Below are 17485 nucleotides of genomic sequence, written 5' to 3'. Positions count from 1 at the left end.
GCACAATATCTCGCGAGACCAGCTCCGCTTGGGAACCTGAGACTCGAAGAGTTCTTAGCGCGCATGTGTGGGTCGTCCGGAAGGTGCCGCAGGGGCTGCTGGGAGAGGGAGGAGGTCAGGAAGTAAACATAGATGGTCGGCTTCCTTCATGTCCGGCTGTCTTGGTGTCAGCAGCGGCGGGACCGGGTAGGGAAATATTGTGAGGACTTCAAGAGGGAGGTGGGTGAGGGTGAAGAACCCCGAGAAGTGGACCAACGGCTCCTAATTGTTACAAATATCCTTACGAGACTGATAAACGCTACGTTGAGGAGGGAACGGGGACCTAGAAGGAAGCCGCCGTCCTAGGCCTCAGTCATAGTACCTGTGCCCAGTCAGACCAGGACTGTGTCTTCAGTGGTTTTTAAAGTAAGAATTATAAGATGCCATTGGGGCTGAACTGTCCAGTACAGTAGCTGTTAACTGTTGTGGTTCTTAAGCACTTGAAATGTTGGCTAGTCTGAATACGTGTAAAATCCATATCAGATTTTAAAGACTTAGTTTTCCTAAGTCTAAACAGATTTTTTCCTATGTTGAAATGATAATATGTTGGGTATATTGGGTTAAATGTTGCAAAAATAATTTTACCTGTTTCTTTTTACTTTTCTAGTATGGCTGTGGAATATTTTAAATGACATATAGGGCTGGCGTTATATTTCTCTTGGACAGCGCTGCATTAGAGGGTTTTAAGCTTGGGTAGTGGACATGATATGATCAAATCTGTGTTTTGAAAAAATAACACTGCAGTGTGGAAAACTGATTGGAGGGAATTGGGAGAGACTGGTAGGGAAAAGTATTAACACTAAGGTTATTGACAGTAGAAGTAAATGAATTTGAGTGATATTCAAAAGGTGAAAATAACGTTACTTAGTGATGAAATAGGTGTGGGAATTAGCTGGAACACTTATGAAAAGAGATGGATGGTGGTGTCTTTCATCAAGAGAGGGAACAGTGGAAAAAGATTTCATAGAGAAGATTATGAATTTTTTTTTAGTTGAAGATTATGAATTTGAATTAAGATTTGTTGAGTTCAGGTTTCTCAGAGATACTTAAGTGGAGGTACTTTGAAGTAAGCAAGTGGAATGTATTTATTGGAAGCTCAGACAAAAGGGCTGGAGTAGAGAAATAAATTGGAGAGCCAGCAGTTGTATACTGTGGCTATCGAAACCTTGGAAATAGATGAGCTTGTCCTCTGGTGGAGTTTAGAGTGATGAAGAAGGCCCCAGGATTGACCCTTGTGGAATCCAAAATAAAATAACTGGGCAGAAATGGATGAACTTACAGAGGATTCAGGAGAAGCAGCGAGAGGGGTACAAGAAAAACCAGGAGAGTATAGTGTCACATAAGTCAAAGGATAAGAATATATCAAAAGGGGAAGGAACAGAACTGAAAAATGTCCAGAGGACTAGGCACATTGATAACTTAGTGGTAGCTTTGGAGTGGGGGGAGGGGTGTGGGAGCTAAATCAGAGTGATTGAGAAGGGAAGCAGAAGATGAGGAAATAGAGACGATGAATATAGGTAAATCTTAAAGCATCCAGTCTTTAAGAGGAACAGAGATAGGACCCTACGTACTCATTAAGGGTTAGTGTGGTAGAAAAGTTTGAGACACTTATGTAGAGAGGAATTCAGGAATATATATGAGAGAAAGAGTCTCATGAAATTTTAAATACATGTGTATGTCTCTCTCCACTTATAACTTAGAGTTGAGAGAAAAACTGCAACAGTATATAAAGACTTTTGTGGAGGGGAAAGAGACCTTTCCCTTACAGATACTATGAAGAATAAGGCATAAGTTGAAAAATAATTGATATTACAATTACAAAGGGAGTCTATACAGAATCTAAGAATAGAGATATTGTAGTGGGAAGGGAGAGACAGCATATGCTTGTTATCTCTATAATAAAAAAATTAAAAATAAAATAATTTATATTAGAGTGCAAAAATTTCCAACAAAGAAACTAAAAATAGTGATATAACTAAAGGGGGAGGAGAGGTTTAGGAAGATAGGGACCTATGTTAGTGATTAATCTTGTATCAGAGCAAGAAGTTAACTAATAATGTCTAGAATATGAAACATTCTGTATAACACACAGTATGTGTCATTAGAGTGTACTTTTTTTTTTGGCGGTACGCGGGCCTCTCACTGTTGTGGCCTCTCCCCTTACGGAGCACATGCTCCAGACGCGCAGGCTCAGCGGCCATGGCTCAAGGGCCCAGCCGCTCCACGGCATGTGGGATCTTCCCAGACCGGGGCACAAACCCATATCCCCTGCATCAGCAGGTGGACTCTCAACCACTGCGCCACCAGGGAAGCCCTACAGTGTACTTCTGATAGTTTCACTGGTGAATTCACCAAGGGCTAGTTTATACTAATAGATATTTCTTCCTTTTCATAGAGAAGGCCAGATAACCATGTCAGCTGTAGCCATGGATGCAGGTAATGCGGCCACCCTTTCGGGGTCCAAAGAAATGAGTTTGGAGGAACCAAAGAAGATGACCAGAGAGGACTGGAGAAAGAAGAAGGAGCTAGAAGAACAGCGAAAATTGGGTAATGCCCCTGCAGAAGTTGATGAAGAAGGAAAGTAAGTACTTTAATTTTTTTGCAAAATCTGTTCAGAATTCAAATAAATGTCTACTTGGTTTACCAATTTCTCATCCTTTGCCTTGACAGGAAGCCATCTTTATCATTTACATCATTTTTGTTTTTATTTATTTTATTAAACTCATATGTATAAGGTTTAGTAATCATATAATAACGAAGGACTTGTAATGAATAGCTGTAGTCCTTTTCAGTTTTCCCACTCCCTGTCCCACTCTACACAAGTGACTATAGTTGACCCTTGAACAACACAGGTTTGAAATGTGTGGGTCCACTTATACTCAGATTTTTTTCAATAACTACGTGCAGTACTACACAATCTGCCATGGGTTGAATCCTCAGATTCCAAACCATGGATACAGAGGCCCGACTGTTCAGCTTGAGCATCCGCAGGTTTTGGTATCTGAGGCAGGTCCTGAACCAGTCCCTCTCAGATACTGAGGGATGACTGTACTTGTCAGTCTATTTTGAGTTTTTCTGGTTGATACCTCCACATCTCTAAATAACATACCTATACCATTATTATAATCAACTCTAGACATTATTAGTTAACTTCTTGCTCTGATACAAGATTAATCTCACTAACATAGGTCCCTATATTCCTTCATCTCTCCTCCTGCTTTAGTTATAGCACTATTTTTAGTTTCTTTGTTGGAAATTTTTTCACTCTAATATAAATTATTTTCTTTATTTTTAATTGTTTTTTTATTATAGAAATAACAAGTATATTCTGCCTTTCTCCTCCCAGTACAGTATCTCTATTCTTAGATTCTGCATAGGCTACCTTTGTAATTGTAATATCAATTATTTTTCAACTTCATTCTGTTAAAAAAAATTTTATTTTATTACAGAGACATCAATCCTCATATTCCTCAGTATATTTCTTCAGTGCCGTGGTATATTGATCCATCAAAAAGGCCTACTTTAAAGCACCAGAGACCACAGCCAGAGAAACAAAAGCAGTATAGCTCATCTGGAGACTGGTACAAGAGGGGTGTAAAAGAGGTGTGTATGCAACTTGTATATATGCATGTGAAAATGGAGATTTTATTTTAAGAACTTAATATAAGAACCTCTAAAGCAATACTATATAAAGTAGAAACAGATTATATGACCTTTTATGTGGTATTAACATTCACAGTACATACTACTTTAGCGTCTATATTTTATAAATTTGATATTGCTGAAATCTTTAAACTTTCTCATTTATAAAAGTGCAGGGTAAGCTGTGACAAAGTGAGAGAGTGGCATGGACATATATACACTACCAAACGTAAAATAGATAGCTAGTGGGAAGCAGCCGCATAGCACAGGGAGATCAGCTCGGTGCTTTGTGACCGCCTGGAGGGGTGGGATAGGGAGGGTGGGAGGGAGGGAGATGCAAGAGGGAAGAGATATGGGAACATATGTATATGTATACTGATTCACTTTGTTATAAAGCAGAAACTAACACACCATTGTAAAGCAATTATACTCCAATAAAGATGTAAAAAAAAAAAAAAGTGGAGATTCTAACTGGTTTTCCTCTTAATGAATAAATCATTTCACTAGACAATATAGGAATGAGAGCCAAAGTTATTTTTAACTTATTCAGATAAATAAAAATTTTCCTTGTTTTTCTTTACATCCATTTATAGAATTCCATAACTACTAAGTACCGCAAAGGAGCATGTGAAAACTGTGGAGCCATGACACACAAAAAGAAAGACTGCTTTGAGGTGAGTTCACCTTTGAGAATTTTGGAAACTGTTGTCAGAGAGTCTCTTTATTCCTGTCAGAGAGCTTCATTCTGTTTTTTTAATTACCTATATTTAGGTACAAGTTAAATAAAAATTAATTTGAATGAAATTAGTTTCGCATCGTCAAAAGTTTTGCTGGAAGACTAAATGATAATTGAATAAACCATAAAGTCCCATGGTATGTTCACACCCACTCTGTAAAGATTATATGAAGTTTTCCTCTGGGCTATAGATACTTAGGAAAAGATTTAATCTTATTCTGTTTTCCAGAGACCTAGGCGAGTTGGAGCAAAATTTACAGGTACTAATATAGCTCCAGATGAACACGTCCAGCCTCAGCTGATGTTTGACTATGATGGGAAGAGGGATCGGTGGAACGGCTACAATCCAGAAGAACACATGAAAATTGTAGAAGAGTATGCGAAAGTTGATCTGGTGAGCACAGTTCACTGCTTTCCTACTATCCTTAAAGAATGTACATTTTGCTGTATCTCTAATTTAGCAACTCTATTTTTTGAGTCTTCAAGCAGTATAAAAATGATGGCATTTTTATTATTGTAGTAGTAGTAAGCCTAATTGAATAGTGAAATAAACAGTGTGCTAGCCCTATTTGGCAGCAATTTCTTTTTATTTCATTCTTATATTGTCCTTTACTCCATGACTTAGGTTGCAAAAAATACTGGAAGCATTAGAACAGATTAGTGTCCAAAGCTTTTTCCTTTCTTTTATAAACTCTTGGCCCCCAGACTATATCTTGCCTATGGGCCTGTTTTATACTTGTCTCACATAGCATTTCAGGGTGGGAGAAGGGGAAGAGGATAAGTCATTTCAGAAAATTGAATTTTATTTTAATTTAACCTAAATTTTTTCTGTTATGATTTCACCTACTCACTCCCATTTTTCAAACACCACAGTCACATTGCTTTTTTTGTTTTTGTTTTTAAGTAGAGTTAACATTTAAAATCATGGGATTTCACATAAAAATCTGAATTTTATATTTCTTGAACAGTGAAATATGCAGTAAACCTGGGCCAGCCTGGAGGGGTCAGTCATCTCGAGTCAGGTGGCACCTCGTCAGCAGGGATTGTTCTCTGCAGTTTACCCCTGGTGGTGTCTAACTTGGTTTACATTAATGCCTGGTTCAAACAGGAGTTTGTAACTCCTGTTTAAATATGGCTGATTGAATCCCACTCATTTTCATTTTTTGTTTTTTGGGGGGTTTTTTGTTTTTGGGGTTTTTTAACTTAATTTTTTTATACAGCAGGTTCTTATTAGTTATCTATTTTATACATATTAGTATATATATGTCAATCCCAATCTCCCAATTCATCCTGGTTTTTTTGTTTTTTAATTTAGTTTTTTTTTATTGAATGAAAGAGTCATTAAATTCTACAGTGCCTTACAATTTTCAGAAGTTTCACACACATGATTTCATATAATCGTATGATAACCCCCCCTTTTTAAAATTTCCTACCCTTCTATTACCCCTCCCCCCTTTCCTCTATTCATTGCTAACCACTAGTTGGTTCTCTTTGAGTGTGCTTCTTTCTTGTTTTATTCAGCAGTTGTATTTTTTTAGATTCCACATACAAGTAATATACAGTATTTGTCTTTCTCTTTCTGACCTATTTCACTTAACATAATGCCCTCCAAGTCCATCCATGTTGCTGCAAATGACAAAATTTCATTCTTTTTTTTATGCCTAAATATTCCATTGTATATATATTCCACACATCTTCTTTATCCATTCATGTTTTTTTTAATTAATTTTTATTGGAGTATAGTTGCTTTACAGTGCTGTATTCGTTTCTGAGGTACAGCAGAGTGAATCAGTTATACATATACACGTATCTACTCCTTTTTAGATTTCCTTCCCATTTAAGTCATCACAGAGCATTCAGCAGAGTTGGGGGGTTTTTTGTTCGTTTAGTTTTTGGCCACACTGCATGGCTTTTGGGATCTTAGTTCCCAGACCAGGGATCGAACCCAGCCCCTCGGCAGTGAGAGCGCAAAAACCTAACCACTGGACCACTAGGGAATTCGTTGTAACTCCTGCTCTTTAGGAGCCAGAGGTCTAGAGCTACAAAACATGACCTTGTCCAATGACCTTTACTGAAAACAATAAACTTACGCATTTTACACATATAAAAATTAAATGTTCATTTGACTAAGTAAATTTCAAATGTTTCTTTTTTCTTAGGCAAAACGAACGCTGAAAGCCCAAAAACTCCAAGAAGAATTAGCCTCAGGAAAATTAGTGGAACAGGCTGTAAGTAATAAAAATGATCATTAAAAAAAAAATTCAAACTCCTAGTAAAAAATGAAGATTGAAACAAAAAATTCATTTTATATCTCTCAAGTTAGAAAAGATTTTAGGGAGAGAGAAGTGCTATTGAGGAGAAAGAGTAAAACTGACTTATAGGGTTCATGCGACTATAAATTGATGCAGTCATTTTGGAGAGAATATTGCCATAAAACATTTATATACCTTTTCTGGAATTAAATTAGTAAATCCATCCATCCTAAATTTTTTCTAGTGTTCAGAAAAGTCATTATGCACAAAGATGTTCATTGCAGCACTTTTTACAACAGCAAGAAATTGAAATAGTTTAATAGGGAATTAGTGAAGTGAGCTATCCTTCCTCTGCATGATAGAATGTAAAATGACTTTTGTCAAAACTTTGTAACAACACTGGCTAACACTTATATTTTAATGACACATGGCTAACACTGGCTAATACTTATATTTTAATGACACATGTAAATGACACTTATATTTTAATGACACATGTAATGACACATGTAAAAAATATTTAATGACACAATATTGTAAATATTACAATATTACCACAGGGAAGACGACCAGAACACCAGTTCTCATTTAATATAGAATTAGTGAATTTTTCTTTTTTTTATTTTAGTATTTCCCACATTCTCCGTAATGAACATGTAATAATTTTATAGCTAGGCAAAAAATTTTCAAACTAACAAAAAAGATGTATTGCAGACAGGTTTTTTCCTTTTTTTTTCTTCCAGTCAGTCAACTTAATAGTTAGAGTATATTATACTTATTAGAGTTGTGAAAATTTCTTATAACAAATTAATGGCATAAGTAAATAATAAACATTTTCTAGTTGTCGAGTTTAAACTTCTAAAAGGGACGCTTAGCAAGTATAATTACAAAGAAAACACAACTAGGTAAGTTAATCACCAAGTCTGAGCAGTCACAGAAGCTACCTATCAGGCAGGTTCAAAGCACAAGTTAACAGACAGATAATGTTAAAACCCAGCTCTGCCCCTGGCTAGCTAGGTGGTCCTAGAAAAATTAATTTGCCTCTCTGAGCCTCAGTTGATCATCTCTAAAGCAGAGATAACAACACCTACCCCCACCAGGAGGTTTAGCATACATATCACAGAGTAAACACTTGGTAATTTTGTAGCTATTGTTAATCATTACCAACTCTGGAAAAAAGAAGAGGGCCTTTTTCTGTTTTTCTAACATATTCTTTGTTGTTGTTTATTGTAAACATAATTTATTTTCCCAGTAAGCATACTTACTAGGAAAGTATGAATTTTGCCCATTTGGATATGAAGATTAACTGCATATAGTAGAGCTATGTGTACTATAGAGATTTAGCTGTCTGTGTAGCAATATAAATGTCCTTTGTTGAACTAGCAACTTGTAAGAACTCCAAAAAATATATATATTTTTAAAATTCCCAATTTTGAAGGCAACAAATATTCAGAAAAAGTACACAGAAAATTATAAAGAAGAAAAATATCCCCTATGTTAACTGTTAACATTTTCAAGTAGGCCTTTCAGTGTCCCAGTACACCCCCACATACATCCATGGATGTGTGTGATTATCATACAACATGTTTTTTAAATGGATTCATCTTTACATACTCATCACCTACTCTTTCAATTTAACAATATACAGTGCAGTGAGCACTTGTTCTCCATATCATTAAATGTAGACCTGTAACATTTATTTTTATATAAATTCACATGGTTCAGTAATCAAAATAATTTAAGAAGATAGATGTGCCTCCATCCACCCTATCTCTAAACCTCACCCCCCATAACCATTTTTATTTTTCTTACAGATCCTTTCAGAGTTTGTTGTGTAAATACAAACAAATACAAATATGTAATCTTATTCCCATCCTTCCCTCTTTTTTCTTCCCCCCATAAAAATGGTAGCAAAGTATACGTGTTTTTCCACACCTTGGACAGAATGACTTTAATGGTTGTTCAGTGTTTATTGAATGCAATATTTTATATAACCAATCATCTCTTGTTGATCTGTTTTTTTCCTAATTATTTGTACAATACCCAACACTAGATTCTTATAAGCCTTTATATAATAGACATTTTTTCTTTATGATAAATTCCTAAAAGTGTAATTGTTGATGCACTGAATATGTAAAATGTGATGACTTTAAAAAAAGAAATTTGATGACTTATCACTTAGCTAGCATTCAGAAAGCCTGTACAAATTCTTGCTTCCACCAATATACCATATATATATATATATATATATATATATATATATTTTTATACACACGTTTCCACATCCCCCCACTAATGGTATAAGGTATTGTTTTGAATGTGTGAAGCCTTTTTAAAAGGACATGATGAAGTACTGAGCACTTTGCTCTTGGCATTTTGTGGAGATAGAGAATATCGTGACCAACTGCTAATGAAGAAAGAGTGTCTTTGAGGCAAGGATTTTGCACGCTTCTTAAATCACAGCGTGTTGTCACCTGAGTAGATTTCTTCATTGCTTAAATTTTACAAAGGCTGTTTTTTGGCTCTAAAGATACTTATTACATGATCCTGGTAACTTTTCTTTTTGGCCTTAATAGAAAAACAGTGAAGTTTAATGAAAATGTTATGTCTGAAGGCTGAATACATATGAAATGAATATTTTTTAGGTATACTGATCAACTTAATCTTTCTATTACGTTTGTGTGATTATAGTCCTATCATCAATGAAAATTTTGGATTTGTAGACAGCCTAATAAAATTATTCACAATGACATACTTGTATTCAAAACTTATGTGCTCACTACAAGTGAGAAATGTGAGAATTTGTTCAGTTAAATTTGTTATATTATTTTAACTATGTTTTTAAAGTGTTAAATAATCAGTTGATTCAGTGGAATACAATTACAAATTTGTTTCCTTCTTTCGTGACACAGAATTCTCCAAAACACCCGTGGGGAGAAGAGGAACCAAATTCTCAGACGGTAGTAAATATATGCCCTATCTGGATATACATTAAATTTTTAAAGTTCTGATGGCTAATATTAATAGTAATATATAATTCCTAATAATAATAGGTTTAAAGAACACAGTGAGTAAGGTTTGGTTAAAGGGAAAACAAGAACTAGATGCTGCTCTTTTTTTCTTAAAAATTTTTTTCCCTCTCTCTTCCTCTTTCAGGAAAAAGATCATAACAGTGAAGATGAGGATGAAGATAAATATGCAGATGACATTGACATGCCTGGACAGAATTTTGACTCTAAGAGACGAATTACTGTCCGGAATCTCAGGATTCGAGAAGATATTGCAAAAGTAAGCCTTGCTAACTCAACATACATATTCAAAAAATATTTGTCTTCCCAGCCTAAATTTTGTCTACTAATATGGTACCTCGGTAGTATATGGGTAATACAGTCAGTCATTCCAAGGTTAGGTGTCATTCCGGTTTTCTTTCTCTTCACCTGTACCCCAGACATGCACACACACATTTAATTGGCTCCTCCTACTAGTCTGCTGAAATCTTCTTTGATGAAAGTAAACATTAACACAGTCTTAAAATATTTTTTTCCTTCTAGTATTTGCGGAATTTAGATCCAAATTCTGCTTACTATGATCCCAAAACCAGAGCGATGAGAGAGAATCCCTATGCCAATGCAGGAAAGAATCCAGATGAGTAAGTACCAAGTTCAATGTAAGGATTTCAAGAGGGCGGCTGGGCCCGTGAGCCATGGCCACTGAGCCTGTGCGCCTGGAGCCTGTGCTCCACAATGGGAGAGGCCACAACAGTGAGAGGCCCACGTACCGCAAAAAAAAAAAAAAAAAAAAAATTTCAAGGTAGGGGAGGGGAGCTTTTATTCATAAATCACAATCTGAATTAAAATGAGCATCACCTATGGTCAGGTCAGAAAAGAATTTCCTTAAAGAAATCAATCTCTGAAACAGTTTTTTTTTAATTTGTGTTTACAGAGTGAGCTACGCTGGGGATAACTTTGTTAGATACACAGGTGATACCATTTCAATGGCTCAGACACAATGTAAGTGTTTTCTCTATGTCAAGGTATTTTATATCAGCTCATAAGAAATTTAGGGGCATTTTTTAAAGCTTGTTTCCAAGAAGCATGAAAACAATTTAGGTGACAGGTCATTACGATGTTTTTAATTACTCTAGTGTTTGCTTGGGAAGCCTACGACAAGGGGTCTGAAGTGCATCTGCAAGCTGATCCTACAAAACTAGAGCTGTTGTATAAGTCCTTCAAAGTCAAGAAAGAAGACTTCAAAGAACAGCAGAAAGAAAGCATCCTGGAAAAGGTAATTTTGACCAAACTGCTAAAGGAAAACATTTCTTAATAGAAATTATCAGTTAATAAACATTTGATTTACGTTTGGAATACAATATACAGTCCATTTTAATCCATCAGGATTAGTCCTGTCCTTCCACTGATGCAATCAATTGGTATACAGTATCAGTGAAACTATATCAGTGAGCTTTTGCAGCAAAACAAATCACCTCAAAATGTAATAGTTTAAAAGAAAATAGTTTAAATAAACGTTTCTTATTTCTCACCATTTTGTATGTCAGCTGGGTCTCCTGGTCTGAGTCTGCCTATCTGAAGTTGGATGATCTAGAATGGCCTCACTTTGGTTTCTAGCAGTTAGCAGCCCTCATCTGTCCTGAGAAGGCGCACCTGGAATAGCTCATCTCTGCCCCACATGGGTTCTTATCCTCTGATAGGCTAGCCCAGCTTCTTTACATGGCATTCTCAGGATACCAGAAACTAGCAGCAAAGTGTGCCCCAGTGCACAGGTGTTTTTCAGGTCTTTGCTTACATCATATTTGCCAGCGTTCCATAGGCCAGAACAAGTAGACTGGCCAGGCCCAGATTCAAGGGAAGGAGCAGCAAAGTCATGTGGCAAATGGGCATGCACAGAGGATAAGGGGAATTTTATGAGCATTTTGTAATTTACCACACTCAACAGATGAGTAGCAATTGAGACATCTTTTATTTGCCTGTGAAAATTTGGTGACCTTTTTTTCACTGTGTTTTGTATAACAAAGCCCATGAAGAATAGTCCTCTAATCTTTCTGATTGGAAATAAACCCTTCAGTAGAGATTTGAATGCAAATCTTTGTAAAATATATTTAATAATGTTCAATGTCCTTTTAGTACGGTGGCCAAGAACACTTGGATGCCCCTCCAGCTGAACTGCTTTTAGCTCAGACCGAAGACTACGTGGAGTACTCAAGACATGGGACAGTCATCAAAGGACAGGAGCGGGCTGTTGCCTCCTCCAAGTATGAGGAGGATGTGAAGATCCACAATCATACTGTATGTGTTCAACCAGAATTATTTTTGTATCCTTGTTAGCATTTTGCTCTGGATTGTATTTTTCATTAGTAAGTCGTTGTGTTTCATTTTGTTTTTTTGCATTTTAACTGTCTTATTTTTTAATACAATTTTTAAAGGTTATACAGCATTTACAGTTATTACAAAATATTGGCTGTATTCCCCACATAGTACAATACATCCTTGTAGCCTGTCTTACAGCCAATAGTTTATACCTTCCACTCCCCGACCCCTATATACTGCTTCTCCCCTCCTCTCCACTGGTAACCACTAGTTTGTTCTCTGTATCTGTGAGTCTGCTTCTTTTTTTGTTGTATTCACTAGTCGTATTTTTTAGATTCCACATGTCAGTGATATCATACAGTATTTGTCTTTCTCTGTCTGACTTATTGCACTTAGCATAATGCCCTTCGAGTCCGTCCATGTTGCTGCAGATGGTAAAATTCTGTTCTTTTTTATGGCTGAGTAGTTTGCCATTGTATATATGTACACCACATCTTTATTCATTCATCTGTTGATGGGCATTTAGGTTGCTTCCATATCTTGGCAATTGTAAATAATGCTACTGTGAACATTGGGGTGCATGTATCTTTTCGAATTAGTTTTTTGTTTTTATCAGATATATACCCAGGAGTGGAATTGCTGGGTCATATGGTAGTTTTATTTTTAGTTTTTTTGAGAAAGCTCCATACTGTTTGCCACAGTGGCTGCACCAATTGCTGTTTTATGAAATTTTCCCAAAATGTGAAAGAATACTATTATTTTCACTCATATACCCACCATCTAGATTCAAATTCTTTTTTACAGATCGCCATATATGCTTTGTCTAGAAGAGTGTGTATGTGTGTGTGTGTGAGTGTGTGTAAGTAACTGTATATTTTTTTGACTGAAACATTTGGAAATTACAGATATCATGACATTTCACCCATAACACTGTATCATGTACCCTAAAATTAAGGATGTTCTCCTATATAACTACATTACCATTATCACACTTCAGAAAATTGACATTAATGCCTTAATATCACCTAATCTCTAGTCCTTAATCACATTTTCCAAAATATACCCCAAAATGCCTTTAAATAACTGTTTGGGTTTTTTTGGTTGGAGTGGGGATAACTGTTTTGTGCGTGAGTGTGAGACACAGAATCCAGTCACAGCTTATGTTTATTTTGTTATTTGGTTATCTCTCTTTTTTCTAGCATGTATCTCCCCTTTGTCATGACAGTGACTCTAACAGATCATGCCAGTTATCTTGTAAACTGTCTCATATCCTGTATTTGACTGGTTCCTAGTGATATATAACTTATTCCTGTATTCCCTGTATTTCCTATAAACAGGAATTCAGATCTAAAGGCTTGATTAAAGTTAAATATTTTGACAGGAACACTTCATAGGTGATACAGTGTATGTCATATTGCATCGCATGATAAAGCATATAATTTGCTGTACTTTAAGTACCCAAACTACACTTGTCTCTCTAAGTAAGAGTCAAAAACCTAGCTACCTAATAGGAGCTAGGCCAGTAATCATAGACGAGTGAAATGAGCCAGGCTAATTTTATAAACTAGAGAACACAAGCCCTGTCTAATAGGGGCGTCCACTGGTCAGCAACAGCCAATTACTGACAAGTGGGAATGTGGGCCCAGAATTTCCCAGTCCTCAGTTTTTCAAGAGAAGTCAGATAGCCTAAATTTTTTAATTTTGGGGGGGCATAGAATGTAAGACCGTTGTAACCACACCTTCTCCCTGTTAGCTAGCCCTAGCATCCCCCAAATTTTCCTCCTTTTATCACCAGTATATGAGAATAACCAACAAGGACCTACTGTATAGCACAGGGGACTATACTCAATATTCTGTAATAACCTATAAGAGGAAAGAATCTGAAAATGAATATATTTATAACTGAATCACTGTGCTGTACACCTAAAACTAACACGACATGGTAAATCAACTACAATTTTTAAAAACAATCAAATTAATGAATGATAGAATTTTTTTAAAAAAAGAAAGAAAAACAGTATATGAGAGACCCTAGTTTCAGGTTCATTTTTAAATAACCTCTCTCTGTCTCTCTGCAGCATATCTGGGGCTCTTACTGGAAAGAAGGCCGTTGGGGATACAAATGCTGTCACTCTTTTTTCAAGTACTCCTATTGTACTGGCGAAGCTGGGAAGGAGACTGCTGTAAGTAATTGCCCTCTAGTGCTTAAAAGTGAACAACAGCCAAAACTCTGAAGTCAAAATTTATATGAAACATATATTTTTATGTTTCAAATTTTAACTTTTTCTTGGATGACTGGTAACTATGACTCTCAAGTTAGATTACATATATTTTTCCACAGAATTCAGAGGAGTGTATTATAAATGATACAACTGGAGAAGAATCTGTGAAAAAACCTCAGACCCTCATGGAGGTAAGTCCATGATCAGTTGTCCTGAATTTTTAAGTCTTGGAGGGAGGACTTTAAAACTTGTGCTAGAATTTTGTTTTTGCTAGAACTTTGTTTTTGCATTAACAACACTATATTTGCATCCTCGCAATCAGATGCATCAGGAAAAACTAAAAGAGGAGAAAAAGAAGAAAAAGAAGAAGAGGAAGCATCGAAAGAGCAGTTCAGAGAGTGATGACGAAGAAAAGAAACATGAAAAATTGAAAAAGGTATTTTGTGAAGGCTAAATAAACAGTAAAGTGACCACAGCATTCTTTATTTGTAGGGACCTTAGGAAATTATCTAGTCCTATTTACAAGCTCATTTTAAAAATGAGCAAATGAGCCCCTAGTCTGGGTGATTTGCTCAGGTCACCTATCAGGTGTAGAATACAAATAGAGATTTTGTGTGTCTTGGTATTGCCTGCTTCTTGAACTATTTGTTGAATATCACTAATGCACAGAAGAAAAATGCTTGGTATAGTTGTTATTTTAGAGTTATGACATGTTCGTCAGAGACTTGCCATCTGGCTCTATAATTTGTAAGTTTCAGCAAGTCTTGGGAAAAGTCAGAATTGCAGTCTCCACCAAAAAGCATCAGTTGCCGGCTTCTGTCAGTAAAATAAACCTCATTCAATTTTCGTTGTTAAATAAAATTTCTTTGAAATTTCATTGAAAATGTCATAGAATGTTTTGTGCTCTATGAAAATGTATGAGCCAAATAGTGATTAGTTGTAGCTTGACAGCAAAAGGGCTGACTCCCAAGCTCTTCCAGGCAATCTAGGTTTTTTGTTGTTTTTGTTTTTTTTGCGGTACGCGGGCCTCTCACTGTTGTGGCCTCTCCCGTTGCGGAGCACAGGCTCCGGACGCGCAGGCTCAGCGGCCATGGCGCACGGGCCCAGCCGCTCCACGGCATGTGGGATCTTCCCGGACCAGGGCAGGAACCCGTGTCCCCTGCATCGGCAGGCGGACTCTCAACCACTGCGCCACCAGGGAAGCCCGCAATCTAGGTTTTTGATGTAGCAGTTGATACTCAGTGGGGTCTTCTGGTACTCTACCACTTTTGCACAAAAGAGATCTGATGTAGAGCCACAGTACTCATTTCTTTCTTCTCACTATAGGCACTGAATGCAGAGGAGGCCCGTCTTCTTCATGTCAAGGAGATCATGCAGATTGATGAGAGGAAGCGGCCTTACAGTAGCATATATGAAACTCGGGAACCCACTGAAGAGGAAATGGAGGCCTACAGAATGAAGCGTCAGAGGCCAGATGACCCCATGGCCTCCTTCCTCGGACAGTAGTAACTGGTCACAGGTGGTCACCAAAGATAGACTCTGCTGATACATTCTTTTAGATTCTTGCTGATGATTATCAATGGAAAAATCTGTATCTGCTCTCCTTGCTGCCTGACTTTAAAGCATCCAGAAGACTTATAGTAAATTCATTCCTTTCCATACTAAAGAAACAGAGAAGAAAAAAAAGCGGTATATTAAGTGCAGATTAAGATTTTATTTCCAATTTTATATTAATGATGTGGAAAAAGGTCTTGGCTCTCCACCTATCACAAATATCTTAACATTTATTTATTAAGTTTCAAACTTCATTTCCTCAATTTTTATGGCCCTTTATCTAGTGTTAGCACTCATTTTGAAGGCAGTTAGTTACTCTTTCTCAAAACAAGGGCTTCATTTTTTTTTAATTAGTAGTAACTATAACTGTAGTTATTTGATAATCATTTCTTTTTGCCTTCTTGGATTTTTCTGATCTGAAGCTAATATCCTATCTTGAGCTCTGGGTTACTGAAAGGACTGTAGAACGTGTGAAAACTTTATCCCTGATGTCAGTCTGTGTAGTAATAATCCTGTTTTCCACTTGGTTATAAAATTTTGATTTTCAGAATATTTCCTTGTATCTTATACTCAGAACTAAATGCGTTAGCCTTTGCATGGAAAAAAAACTATTTTGTCACCTTTGAGTCAGTGTTAGTACTAGGTCTTTTACCATTCTAGACATGAGTGTTTAGACACAGAAATCCTTTTCTTTAGCATAGAGGATATGGTCTGTGATACTAATTGCTGTTTTAATTGTGATTGCCTTTATATAACAATCATGAATATTAGATTTTTAAAAGATTATAGAATAACTCTTGTACCTAATCTTCATAGCCAGCAGGTGTCTTTTTGTAAAATTTGCAAAAAGCAAAACCTGAAGTTGAAGGTTTCTTCAAAGAATTACAAGTATAGCTTGTAGGGCTATTAGTAACTGAGATTGCCGCGATTTTTAGCCTTCTTCTAAGAACACTGTGAAGATAGTACTGACAGAGTGGGATCAGTGAAAACAGCCTGTTTAAAACCCCTGACACAAGGACATTGACTTTTAACAGCTCACTGGCTTTTCTAAACTACCAAAACCCACTAGAATATTGCATTAAGTTAGCATCTCAGAAATAGTGCTGGTGGGAGAGTAACTGAATCAGATTATCAAGTTCTGTGGATATACATGGTATCTAGATTCAGACCAGAAAGAAATTAAAACAGCAATGCAAATACATCGAATTCTTACCTACTTTAAGAATGTCAAAAATTTACATTTTCATATTCCTACCTTAACATAGACTTGTTCAACATAGTCTGATATTAGTGTCTATTTTGTATTTTATTTATCTTTTGTTGATAAAGATGTATAACTGAGAATACTTAACTGTGCGTGGTTTGCAGCATTATTTCAAATATTTGGGGACTTCGCTGGTGGTCCAGTGGGTAATACTCCACACTCCCAATGCAGGGGGCCCAGGTTCGATCTCTGGTCCGGGAATCAGATCCCGCGTGCAGGCCACAACTAAGAGTCCACATGCCACAACTAAAGATCCCGCATGCCGCAACCAAGACCTGGCGCAGCCTCAATAAATAAATAATATTTTTAAAAAAATAAAACAAATACTTGGCAGACAGGTGATCTATAGGACTGGCAGGAAGCCTGGGTTAGCTTCTGTGTGTTTGAATTAGAAAATTTCAGGAGGGACTTCCCTGGTGGTCCAGTGGGTACTCCACGCTCCCAGTGCAGGG

The 17485-nt window shown here is 36.6% G+C and overlaps 1 protein-coding gene across 2 annotated transcripts; it reads left to right on the top strand.

Moving 5' to 3' along the window:
• Window positions 1-99: 99 nt before the first annotated feature.
• Window positions 100-17120, top strand: SLU7 (SLU7 homolog, splicing factor). Of its 2 annotated transcripts, none has more exons than XM_019945281.2 (16): window positions 100-186; window positions 2435-2620; window positions 3489-3642; window positions 4275-4355; window positions 4647-4811; window positions 6577-6645; window positions 9582-9629; window positions 9826-9957; window positions 10221-10318; window positions 10612-10679; window positions 10814-10953; window positions 11811-11972; window positions 14072-14176; window positions 14335-14406; window positions 14538-14651; window positions 15542-17120. In XM_019945281.2, exons 1-16 carry the CDS (start codon window positions 149-151, stop codon window positions 15719-15721), a joined length of 1812 nt encoding a protein of 603 aa, XP_019800840.1. In that variant the 5' UTR covers window positions 100-148; the 3' UTR covers window positions 15722-17120. The 2 variants fall into 2 exon arrangements, with proteins under 2 accessions (XP_019800840.1, XP_019800845.1); XM_019945286.1 differs by lacking the exon at window positions 100-186 and adding an exon at window positions 193-405.
• The last annotated feature ends 365 nt before the right edge of the window (window positions 17121-17485 follow it).

Source organism: Tursiops truncatus, chromosome 3 (genome assembly GCF_011762595.2).
Source record: "Tursiops truncatus isolate mTurTru1 chromosome 3, mTurTru1.mat.Y, whole genome shotgun sequence".
In the NCBI taxonomy this organism is placed as follows: domain Eukaryota; kingdom Metazoa; phylum Chordata; class Mammalia; order Artiodactyla; family Delphinidae; genus Tursiops; species Tursiops truncatus.
The sequence above is the reverse complement of the archived record's forward strand: the minus strand, read 5'-3'. Positions and strand labels throughout refer to the sequence as shown.

What these genes read in the sequence shown, in the direction of transcription:
- SLU7 (XM_019945281.2), top strand. Translation starts at nt 149, where the DNA reads ATGTCCGGCTGTCTTGGTGTCAGCAGCGGCGGGACCGG. An exon ending in ACAAGAGGGGTGTAAAAGAG is followed by an intron (nt 3,643 to 4,274) that starts GTGTGTATGCAA and finishes ATCCATTTATAG; the next exon opens with AATTCCATAACTACTAAGTA. An exon ending in AAAAGAAAGACTGCTTTGAG is followed by an intron (nt 4,356 to 4,646) that starts GTGAGTTCACCT and finishes TCTGTTTTCCAG; the next exon opens with AGACCTAGGCGAGTTGGAGC.